The sequence below is a fragment of the Cuculus canorus genome, chromosome W (genome assembly GCF_017976375.1).
Source record: "Cuculus canorus isolate bCucCan1 chromosome W, bCucCan1.pri, whole genome shotgun sequence".
Classification (NCBI taxonomy): domain Eukaryota; kingdom Metazoa; phylum Chordata; class Aves; order Cuculiformes; family Cuculidae; genus Cuculus; species Cuculus canorus.
Window position 1 is genome coordinate 14,265,041 of NC_071440.1, and position 12,698 is coordinate 14,277,738.

General features: G+C 42.7%; 1 protein-coding gene across 1 annotated transcript in view; it reads left to right on the forward strand.

Annotated features, from left to right (window-relative positions):
* The first annotated feature begins 2,682 nt into the window (after positions 1-2,682).
* LOC128850297 (tubulin-specific chaperone A-like) overlaps positions 2,683-12,698 on the forward strand; it is a 31,714-nt gene continuing 21,698 nt past the window's right edge. The window contains exon 1 of the mRNA XM_054053324.1: positions 2,683-2,741. Coding sequence (XP_053909299.1) covers positions 2,689-2,741 — 53 coding nt within the window. The 5' untranslated portion in view covers positions 2,683-2,688. The remainder of the gene's footprint in view (positions 2,742-12,698) is intronic.

Genomic DNA, 12,698 nt, shown 5'->3' on the forward strand with positions numbered 1-12,698 from the left:
TTCATGCACTGGTGGAGTTCAAGGTCCAGAGGGATATGGGACAGGTGAGGAGCGTAGTCAGGACCATAAATTTCAGGAAAGCAGACTTCCAGCTCTTCAAGGAATTACTCAGTAGGACTCCCTGGGACATGGTCCTCTGAGACAAGGGAGCGGAACAGAGCTGGAAAATATTTAAGGAAGCTTTCCATAAAGTGCAAGAGCACTCAGTCCCCATATGTAGAAAATCAGGCAGGAAAGGGAAGAGACTGGCATGGCTGAGTTGAGACCTGCTGGTTAATCTAAAGAAGAGGAGGGAACTGCACAGGCAGTGCAAGCAGAGACAGGGAACCTGGGAAGCGTATAGAGACACTGCCTGATTGTGTAGGGATGAAGTCAGGAAGGCCAAGGCACAGCCGGAGCTGAACTTGGCAAGGGAAGTGAAGACTATGAAGGGCTTTTACAGGTATGTCAATCAAAAGAGGAAGGTCAAAGAGAACGTACCCCCACTGATGGTTGGAAAATGGTGATGACGTATCAACAGACAAGGAGAAGGCTAGGGTACTTAACATTTTTGCCTCAGTCTTCACCAATAACCACTCTCCTCACCCCTCCTGGGTCATGGGACAGCAAGATGGTGAGCAGGGGAGTAAACCACCTCCCACAGTAGAGGAGGATCAGGTTCGTGACCACTTGAGGAAACTGAACATATATGTCTATGGGACCTGAGGAGATGCATCTCAGAGTCCTGAGGGAATTGGCAGATGTGGTTGCCAAGCCACTCTCCATGATATTTGAAAAGTCATGGCAGTCAGGAGAAGTCCCTGGTGACTGGAAGAAGGGTAACATTGTGCCCATTTTTAAAAAGGGTCGAGAAGACGACCCTAGGAACTACAGACCTGTCAGCCTCACCTCTGTGCCTGGGAAGATTATGGAACAGATCCTCCTAGAAGCTATGCTAAAGCACATGAAGAACATGGAGGTGATTAATGACAGCCAGCATGGCTTCACCAGGGGCAAATCCTGTCTGACCAACTTAGTGACTTTCTATGATGGGGTAACCACAGCAGTGGACACCGGTAAACCAACAGATGTGATCTATCTGGACTTCTGTAAAGCCTTTGACACAGTCCCCCACAACATCTCTCTAAATTGGAGAGATATGGATTTGATGGGTGGACAGTATGGTGGATAAGAAACTGGCTGGATGGTTGTATTCCAAGAGTAATGATCAATGGCTGGAAGTCCAGATGGAGATCCGTGACAAATGGTGTCCCTCAGGGGTCCTTACTGGGACCAGTGCTGTTCAATATCTTCATCAATTATATTGACAGCGAGATTGAGTGCACCCTCAGCAAGTTTGCAGATGACACCAAGCTGAGTGGTGTAGTTGCCACACTGGAAGGACAGGATGTCATCCAGAGGGACCTGGACAAGCTGGAGAAGTGGGCCTGTGAGAACCTCATGAGGTTCAACAAGGCCAAGTGTAAGGTCCTGCACCTGGGTCAGGGCAATCCCTGTTTTCAGTACACAATGAGGGATGATGTGATTGAGAGCAGCCCTGCAGAGAAGGACTTGGGGGTGCTGGTCAATGAAAACTTTGACATGAGCCGGCGATGCATGCTCGCAGCCCAGAAGGCCAACCATATCCTGGGCTGCATCTAAAGAAGCATGGACAGCAGGTTGAAGGAGGTGATTCTACCCCTCTACTTCGCTCTTGTGAGACCCCATCTGGCGTGTTGTGTCCAGTTCTGAATTCCCCAACATAAGAAGGATATGGAGCTGTTGGAACGGGTCCAGAGGAGGGCTACAAAGATGATCAGAGGGCTGGAGCACCTTCCCTGTGAGGACAGGCTGAGAGAGTTGGGCTTGTTCAGCCTGGAGAAGAGAAGGCTCAGAGGAGATCTTATAGTGACTTTCCATTACCTGAAGGGTGCCTTCAGGAAAGCTGGAGAGGGGATGTTCATAAAGGCTTGTGGGGATAGGACCAGGGGGAATGGGTACAAACTGGAAAGGGGCAGATTTAGACCGGACATTAGGAAGAATTTCTTCACCATGAGAGTGGTGAGACACTGGAATAGGTTGCCAAGGGAAGCTGTGGATGCTCCATCCCTGGAGATGTTCAAGGCCAGGCTGGATGGGCCTTGGGCAGCCTGATTTAGTGGGATGTCCCTGCCCATGTCAGGGGGGTTGGAACTAGATGATCTTTAAGGCCCATTCCAACCCTAACTATTCTATGATTCTATTTATTCATTGAAGCTATTTTTTATTTTCTTTTGATTTAAATGTTCATTTAGAGAAAGCTCTTTCAAACATAAACCCAAAGGATTATTTTTCTAGAACTTGACCCCTTAAATGGTTAGCCTCAACTATGTGTAAGCATGAAGGAAAACAGCCATTGAACCATCAATTTGCTATAATTCTAGGACTGAACCACCAGTACTAATGTTGCCTTTTACTTTGTTTCTACCTCAGAATAACTCTTGTTGCTGTATTCGAGGGTGGATTTGGACTTTTTTTGTGTGTATGCTCACGAATAAATGGTGAATTACGCTTGGCCGCTTGAGGGGCGGTCGCAGTTCTGCGGAGCCCGCCCGCATCTTGCCCAGCCAGCTTCGCGCATGCGTGGAATTGGGTTGTGCAATCCGCGCCGTATCCTCCACCTCTGTGGTGTTAGGGCCTAGTTCGTGCTGCTTCTCCGCTAGTCCCGTTATGGCCGACCCGCGCTTGAGGCAGATCAAGATCAAGACCGGCGTTGTGAGGCGGTGAGTGCGCGTGTGGCGTGGGGGAGCCGTTGAGGGAGGCTGAGGGTGGTCCTGCTGCTCCCAAGGGTGAGAGCGGGAGCGGGCTCGGCCCTGCTGCGAGCTGAGGACACTCCCAGTCGCCCTGAGCAGAGAGGGAGCCCTGCTGCCGCTGCGGTCTTCGGGTGCTCCGCCGGGCCGAGCGGAGGAGCTGCGAGCAGGGCTTCGTGCGCTCCTGGCGGTGCTTGCTGTGGGGTCTGGGGGTAGTTGTTGTGCTGGGTTGGGGCTGCTGAGGTGTGCTGGCGGGCGGCCTTGCGCACAAGTTTTACCATGGCTGACAGTTTCTTCTCCTTACACACCATTGTCAAAAAAAGGCCTTTCTTTCTCAAGACCGCAATTCAAGTGTTTTTGGTTTTTTGTGTTTTTTTTTTTTTTTATGCTTCCTCGTTCAGTGTATAGGGCAGTCTTGCCTATACCTTTCAGAGGCAGAATGTCTTATCTAGTTTACCAAAACAAATGTTGGATGTGGTATTTCTGATTCGATAGTTCACACCACAGAACCGATGGTAAGTTCAACACCCAAGTCTCGGTTTTGTCTAGTTTTAACACAGTCTTCATTTTCAAGAAAAGCTGTAGTTTATCTATCTGGATCGCTCTTATTGTGACTGTAAGCACGAGACTGATGTTAACTGTTTGGTCACAGTGGGGTTTATTAAGGCTGCACTCTACAAAGACTGCATTGGCTCAGACAGAGACAGGAATTAGTGTGTGTGCTGCATCAGGGTGTTAAATAGTCCTGTTTAGTACAGTCAACTGTGCTGTGACTTATTTAAATTTTGTTAGTAAAAGACTGACAGTAAAATGGGTACGCTTTCTAATATCTGATTAGCTTTTAAGGATTAGACTTCAAATACTAGAAAAGTAGAGTGGATATGGGCTTATCATTATGTTTTTTACTAGATAAAGACACTTAGAGTTCTCAAAAAACAAAAATCAAAACTCAAAATGGGTAGCAGTTCTCAAGTATTGCTGCAAGTAAGAAATCGATTATTTCCTGTCACTGCAGGGCACGCAAATCATGAACTTGTGTGTTATTTTTAGGCTAGAAAGCTTTTAGTGTGGTCTGATTGAACAGCTTGGTGACTGCTTCTTGCTTTGGGTCCCTTTCATGACCTGTGTTATTGTTACTGGCTTTGCTGAAAAAGAACATTGTAAATGTTCTCTTTGCATTTGTAAATGGATGGTGGTTTGTGTCAGTTTTTGTACACAAAGTATTCTGAGGTGTTGGAAAACTAAATTTACTTAATTTAACTTTTTTTTTTCAGTCTCTATATTCTTTCTGTCAGCAAAAATTATAATTTATTGGTGTCTAGATATTTTTGAGAAAACTGTTGTATATATGCATTGGGTTTGCATGCCAGGGTTTTGGTGGCAGGGAGGCTACAGAGGTGGCTTCTGTGAGAAGCTGCTAGAAGCTTCCAAGACAGACCCACCACTGGCCAAGGCTGAGCCAAACAGTGATGGTGGTAGCACCCCTGGGATAACATAGTTAAGAAGGAGAAGAAACTGCTGTGCAACAGCAGCTGGGAGAGAAGAGTGAGATTATGTGTGAGAAACAACCCTACAGACACCAAGGTCAGTGGAGAAGGAGGGGAAGGAGCCTGTGGAGGAACCCACACTGGGGCAGTCCATTCCTGAAGGACTACAGCCTGTGGAAAGAACCCACGTTGGAGAAGTTGTGGAGGATTGTCTCCTGTGGGTGGGTTCCCACGATGGAACAAAGGAGGAATACGAAGAAGAAGAAGTGGCAGAGATAGTGCCTGATGAACTAACTACTGCAAACCCATTCCCCATCACCCTATGCTGCTTGGGGGGAGAAGGTAGTGAATTCGGGAGTGAAGTTAAGCCCAGGAAAAAGGGAGGGGTGAGGGGAAGGTGTTTTAATATTTGGGTTTATTTCCCATTATGCTACTCTGACTTTTGATTGGCAACAAGTTAAATTAATTTCCCTGAGTCAAGTCTGTTTTGCCCATGATGGTGATTGCTGAGTGATCTCCCTGTCCTTATCTTAAGCAATAAGCCTTTTGTTGTATTTTATCCCCCCTGTACAGCTGAGGAGGGGGAGAGTGAGAGTGGCTTGGCGGGCACCTGGCATCCAGCCAGGGTCAACCCACAACAATCTAAGAAGACAGTTACTCTTGTAGAATTTGTATTTTGTTGAAGTCTCTATACTGGCTTATTGCTGCTGTTTGATAGTTTTACTGTGAGAACTGTGTGGTAATACAGAACAGCACTTCAGATGATGATTGCTTAACTTTTGTGATGATTTATTATTACCCGAACAAGCTGTTTCCTTATGTTTATAGACTGGGAAACAGAGAGGGAAAGTCTAGGCAGTGAACAACTGTGTGGAGATCCCAGTCAGAGCTGTTGCAGGCCTGCATGCTCACATGGTGAGTGCTGTACCATGTGGATATGTCCCCCTAGATTTGTGTCACCTATGCCCCACCTGGCTTGGTGAGCAGCTGAACAATGGGCAGTTGTGGTTCTAATCCCCACCCCAGGGAAAGGGAAATGAAATATAGAGACCTGTGGGTTGGAAACTAAACTGCTTTAATCAAACGGTAATAATAAGGAAAATACTATTAATACAAAAATAATAAAATATATACAAATATATGAAATCAGCCCCCCTGATGGCTGCGTCACCACTGATGCTGCAGAGCAGGCACAGGGAAAAAGGTCCTGGGCTGGATTCAGGAATGCACAGGTCTGGGATCAGGGGCAAAAGGACAGATGAGGTTAGTATTAGATGCCAGCCATCAAAGAAGACTGCTTGACCCTTGTGATCTCTCAGGTTTATACAAAGTATGACGTATATGGGATGGAATCTTCTGTTGGTCAATTTGGGGTCACCTGCCCTGCCCACTTCTCCCTCCAGGAACAACCCTTTTTCACCCCTTTGACTTAGGACATTCCACCAACTTCAGAGGAACCTTGGTTTCCATAGAAACAGGTATAAACAATGGCCTTTCTGCATACCAGTGCCTCATTACTTTGGTGATAACCATGAAATTTTAAGTGTTATCACTCCTAGAGACAGACACTGTCTGAAAAACATGCAGTTAATTTCAGAAAATGAAGTTACTTAGATGAGGCTTAGCTGAAAAGTTAAAAAATAGATTCTCCTTTAGCTCAAACCAGAATAACCTGGAAGTGGTTTAATGATGCCAGTGTGGAGCTAGCTCAGTGTCCTATATACCACTGCCCTTGGTGCTTCCAGCTCTGAGTTTAGCTTGCATTTTCTTCTTCTGAATTTCTGTGCTGCTGCAGTTTAAGCCTCAGAGCTGAGAACAAGAGATTAGAAGTTAGTAGCGTTGTAATCTTGTATGAGGAATTTCTTTATTGCTTAGTGTGGCTCTTCTATTTCTTTGCTCGATTTATGGAAACCATGAATGCTGATTTTGATTTTGTTACAAGTTTGTTGCATCCAGGTTACAGAGTAGGTTGCTTAAATTCCCACTGGTTATTAGTTCAGTTACAATGACACTAACACAGTTCAAATTATATACTGATATGAGAAGTAGTTACTGTTACAAAAAGTGGAATATTTTTATTTAAACTAGAGTTAACTTTCATCTAAGTAAGTTTATTTTTTGAATGTTAACAGAATGTCCCTCTGATAGCATGTTTTTTCAAGTAATTTTTTCCCAGATACTGTTCATTCTTTGGAGATGATAATGTCTTGTGTGAAGTATGATCTGTGCTGAACAGATGTCTCTTCTTCTGTGATCACCTCTGTTTGGAGTTTTTATCTATCTCAAATGCAAGGTCAGGCAGAGAGTTGTCTCCAGAGCTCCAAGTTAGCAAGAGTTTTGACTGTTGTGAAGTTCATAATAGCATTAAAATTAGTCCTTGGAGAGTAATAGAATTTGCATAAGATTTCTGGGAAAGTTTATCCATATGCATGTAAGTGGGAAATAGATTCTGTAACCAGCTCTTGTCTTGCTGCACATGATTGATGGAGATTACTCCCTCATGTTGCCCAGGCCTGATAAAGGGTGCTTGCTTTCTAAAACTCCAAAACAAGTCTTGGAGAGTTTATTTGCTGGCATTTTCGGTATCATTTTGGCAACCCAGATGGGACTTGCTTTCAGGATTTTGGATTTGTGGGGAACGAAGATGCTTCAGCTGGCAACCGAGAACTTTTCGGGGGGAACCTCCACCCCTCCCCTGGACCGCATCTTGGGAGCAAGGATTCCACTGGTAAGAATTAAAGAATTAAAGCATCCTTTCTGGGGTTTGGTTTGGTTGCCTGCTTGTCAGACAGAGGTGAAAGCCCTGCAGGGTTGGGCTAGAAAGGTACCTAATTTGGGCTTGGGTTTAGAGTCCCCAACTTTGGTATATTTGGTACATTTGGTATATAATCCATGTTTTGGGTTGGAGTTAAGAGTCCCCAATTTTGGCATGTAATTGCGATTTTAGTTTTGGTTTGTGATTGTCTGTGTGAGGGACTGGCCGTTTGTAATTGTCTGTATGATTGGTGATTGTGATTGTGTGATGGGCTAGAGTCCTAATTTAAGTGTGGAAAACTGACTTTGGCACAGTTTGCTGATCTGTTCTGTGTAAACTGGCTCTGATGTGGTTTGCTGATCTGTTCTGTTTAAGACCTTGAGACTGCAGGGGTTGTAATTGCTAATTGTGATCTGTTTTGGTTTGTGATCCATCAGCAATCACCTGGTTTTGATATGGGTGCAGGAACATCACAAGGAGGTGTATGTGTTGTTTAGAAATCCCCTCTGGGGTGCGTTTTAATGCATTGGAAGCAATTAGGCAAGCCTCCAGGGAACAGCAACAAAAGAAAATTCAATTAAATTCTGTTATCAGTGGTGTCTGTAGTATAAATCGGATGGAGAACAATGGCCTGCTAATGGGTCACTGAATTATAATGCTTTGTGGCAATTAATTCTTTTTCTAAGAGAACAAAATGGGACAAAACTATGTATTCAGATAGGATAAGAGAGGTAAACAGGGAGAAGTTAAACTCCCTTCTGTCAGGTTGTGGGAAATGCAGAACTGGTGATTATAGAACTCCCTATTTCTTATTTCTGTTATCGATTTGAACAATAACAATTGGAAGTTAGCAGCTGGAAATCATAGGGAGGATCCAGATGGGACAGCCAGTGCTTTTGAGAGAATGGTTAAAATGCAAGGCTCTGACTGGAAAGACATTAGGGCGATTATGGAAGTGTTTGATGCTCTATTGTTTTACAAGGAGCTGAGGCAGGAGACTGGTAGGAGGGGAAGTTATTGTGTGTTGTTTGAGCAGCATACAGAAATAGGGAGAGAAAAAGAGATTAATAGCTGTGCCAGAAGGGAACACTCATGGCAAAAGAGGATATGGGGAGGATACAGGGGAAGGGGCCAAGGCTGGAGCCTTGAATCCTGATTGTTCAAGGTATACCTCCTGTGGTGGCAAACCTGTATACCTTATTGACTGCTTTAACTGAGGAACGAAGGTGGTTTGCAGTATTAGATCTAAAAGATGCCTTTTTCGGCATCCCTCTTGAGAAAGAAAGTCAGGAAATACTTGCTTTTGAATGGGAAAATGCTGAAACTGGCAGAAAAGCTCAGTATACATGGACTATTCTACCCCAAGGATTTAAAAACAGTCCAACAAGTTTTGGGAATCAATTAGCCAAAGAACTAGATATATGGAAAATGATGGAGGAACAATATTATAGTATGTGGCTGATATCCTCATTGCTACAACTGCTAGAGAGGATTGTTTGCGACCGACTATAATTTTTTAATCTTTTTGGGACTGAGTGGATACAGCGTTTCCAGAGAGAAGGCTCAGGTGGTGCGAAGAACTGTGACTTACCTTGGATTTGAGCTACAACAAGGACAGCGACAACTGGGAAAAGAGCGGGTACCGAAGCCTGAGTGGGAAATCCAAGGGGACTTGGGAAACCCACTAAAGATAAGGATTCAGAGAATTACATCACAATCAATTTTGAGGCTATGTTTCAAATGACTGTCATTGCAACGGTAACTGTGGGTAAAGGGGTGGATTGGAACAACAACAGCATATTGGAATTGATAAAAGATTTTGGTAAAATGAATAGACTCTCTAGTGCAACAGCCTGCTTCCCCATGTCACATTCCACCTCAGACCTCATACCTTGGGGAATTATTCCATTAAATTTTATGGATCTTCAAAAATTGGATAATGTCAACCAAGCACTAAAACAAGTTGGCGTGAGCTATTATTTAGATAGCGAGAACTGGTGCAGATAGAGAGGGAGTGACGTACTGCAGGATGCAACACAGGAGGCCGGGAAGTAACAGAACTGGTTTTAGGCATTGTGCTAACACTCCTTGCCCAAAGGGGTCCACCCCATTAGACCATCATTTCTTAGACTGAGTTGCAGGGTCCAGTGAGACACAAGTTACTGCTAGATTAATGACCATATGTGTTACCAACCACAGCAGTGACGTGACTGAATTACCAGAACGTAATATCTAGAGAAAAGGCTTTAGGATTTGGGATAAAAAGTTACAAGGAGGTGGGAGATATATTTCTCCCCTGAATTGGTGCTTTACATGGGGAAAGGTAGATAAATGTGCTTACCCCAAATTGTCCTGGAACTGTTGTCACGGACCCCTTCAAAAAAAGAAGTGAGCTCTTTATCCTGGCACAGCACCAGAACCATCCAAAATCACTCAGGAGAAGGGTGTAAAAGATAGTTTTTACTAAACAAGGTGTATGTCCTTAAAACACTGGATTCAAGCGGTCAACCAGCCTCTACGTGACAGAGCACTGACAGAAAAACCACAGCAGCCGAAGTTACTGGAACTGTTCATCACTGGGCAATTATTGGCAACATTTTAACAATCTGCTTAACTATAGTGTGAAAACAGCAAGGAGAATCCTAATGCTGCAGGAGTCAAAACCAAAATCAAAACAAAACCACCAGCTATAGCTGGAGCAAGCTTCTGGCAGGACCTGTGGCCCTGTGAAGAGAGGAGTCCATGCTGGAGCAGGTTTGCTGTCAGGAATTGTGACACCATGGGGACCCACATTGGAGCAGTCTGTTCCTGAAGAACTGCACCCTATTGAAAGGACCCACACTGGAGCAGTTTGTGGAGGACTGTCTCCTGTGGCAGGGACCCATACAGGAGGAGGGGATGAGTGTGAGTAGTCCTCCTCCTGAGGAAGAAGTGGCAGAGACAACGTGTGATGAACTGACTCCCATTCCCTGTCCCCCTGCACCGCTTGGAGGGAGGAGGTAGAGAAATTGGGAGTGAAGTTGAGCCTGGGAAGAAGGGAGAGGTGGGGGGAAGGTGTTATAATATTTGGGTTTATTTCTCATTACCCTTCTCTGATTTGATTGGCAATAAATTAATTTCCCTGAGTCGAGTCTTTTTTGCCCGTGATGGTAATTGCTGAGTGATCTCCCTGTCCTTATCTTGATCCACGAGCCTATCATTATATTTTCTCCCCCGTGTCCAGTTGAGGAAAGCGAGTGAGAGTGGCTTGGCAAGCACCTGGCATCCAGCAAGGGTTCAACCCACCACAGTTCTTCAGGAGCGGAAATGCGGGAGGAAGCGAGTAGAGGAAACAAGTGAGGAATAAATTATAATGGCATGGAAAAGGTAGTTAAGGAATTACTTTTTTGTAGTTGTTTTTTTCCAGCTCAAAATTCTCTCCAGCGCTGAGCTCCTTAGGTTTTAGTTTGCAACTTTAAAGTAATAAAACTGTGTTTTTCTACACAGAACACACAAATTGCGGAATTGATAGTTAAGTGATGTGAAAGTCAAATGTGTAAAGGATTTTTAAAGGGCAGCGGTCATAGACAGGAGCTGACTATTAAACATTGATGGTTTTAGTTTTGTTCTTCAGTGTTAAAAAGTCCTTAACTTGATTTCTAGAGGCAGGTGTACCACAGGAAATGTCACTTTAGATTTGATTTGTTTCTTTATACCATTTCCCTGGCAGTTAACTACTGGCTGGCACTGGAGACAAAGTCCAGAATAATTGTGTCTTATGTTTATTCTTTTTTATTTCAAAAGACTGGGACAAGCTAGTAAAATACTGTTATTTTGTTTTGGTTATTTTTTCCCCCTTTTCTGGGGGCAGACTTCCTTAGTTATCTTTCATGGACTCTGAAGCAGAAAATGAGCTTGTTTTCAGTAGATTTAAACTTTGATTGAAAATTTATTTTGAGTTCTGATGATTAAAAAGAGCTATTGTAAATGGAGACAATGAAAGTATGAGAATAAGCTTATATTGATAATATGCAGTTGTTTGTCAGTTTTTACTTATTCAACTTAGGGTGTCCAAGGAGAGAAAGGACTTGAGAATTCTTGGTCAGTAGATTTATTTTAAAAGGAGGAAAACTACAGTAAAATTTTAGTCATTAGTTGGTACCCTAATTACATACCAGATGCCTCTAATTAAAAGCTCTCATATACTTCCTGATAGTCCACTTAACTGTAACACTTGCCAGAAAACAGAATGGGATGTGGAAACTAACAAAATATAGAAAATTGAAAGTTTCCTGCACATTTTGCATTTTTTTTAACATCTAACCCAACTGCAAAATATATTAACCTGTTAATTTAAATGGTGACCATCTCTGGTCTAATCTATAAATTATTATTTGTAGCAATCTTGTTAATTAAAAAAAAATCATTAATATCTTAAAATTTGAGGCCTTACCTTGAAACTTGAGGTGAAGTGTGAAGAAAAAACTTGATGGCCAAAGGGTAAATATTCCCAAAGGAGAAAATCAAATCAGAGAGGAAAGAGATCTAAGAAATTATAAAAACAAAATTACTGTTTTGTTTGTTTTTTTTCTTTCTGGCAGATGATGTTAGGATAGAAATAAAGTATTTAGGTTACATGAGTAACTTATTTTTTTTAAACACTGTTGCATCCCCAAGATATGTGTGTGTATGTTTTAAAGTGTGTGTGTGTCATTGACTGAATAATGATCTGTCATCGTGGTCTTGTGCTCTTACTCAGATGCACTCCCAACCTCTTCTCTTTATACACAGAAAGGAAATTCCTTTTTAGGTATGTAGCCCGTGTCTTAAGTGGTGTTCTCGCATAGCTTGGCGATTGATTCTCACTTCAGTCAAGGATGTGAAAGCTCAAATATTTGTTTTTCAGTCTCTTTTCACTATTCCTGGCTTCCCACATACTTGTAAAGCTACATATATGTAAAACTTGCTGCCAAATCCACTAATGAAGTGTTGTAGAATCATTAGTAATAGGCTAAATATTCTCAGCTTCTTGAGCAGAAATTAGTGAGTGCAGTAACAATAACTTAGATGCAGCTTTGTCTCTCTTCAGGTTTGAGTAATTTTCACAAGATTAACTGCAGTAAACTTATCCTTAAATATTGATTCTTAATAGGTTAGGGTTGAGGAACTGTGATGTTTGTGGACATGTTTTAATGGTTGCAGGGTTGTTATTCATGAATAAATGAATGGCTTATGTTCCTGCTGCAGTTGGTCATGTCTAATACATACTAAACTTTTCCCACCTGTATGGTAACTGATAAATCCCAGTTTTCCAAGAATCCATTGCCAAACAGCTTTCCTTCAGTTACTCTGCATGCATCTTTTCCTATCCACAGACTACCATTAGCATTATCTCAAGGAAAGTTAGGTTGGGGATCTTTGGTTTTAGTAAATACATTTCTGTGTGGAAGACAGCGAATTCTTGGTGATATGAGTGCTAGTATGAGTCATCATATTGACATTAATGACAGTCATCAATGACAAATTATTTGCAATATAAATTTGCATTGGTTCTAATCTGTACCCTGCAGTACTCTGGAAAAATTAATATCTGTTAGGAAAAATACATTGTAATTTTTTTGTGTTTAAAACAGACTGTAGTGGCAAATCTTTTAAAGGGAAAGAAACCCACTTTTTCTTTATAAAGCTTCCAAAGAATAACAATATGTA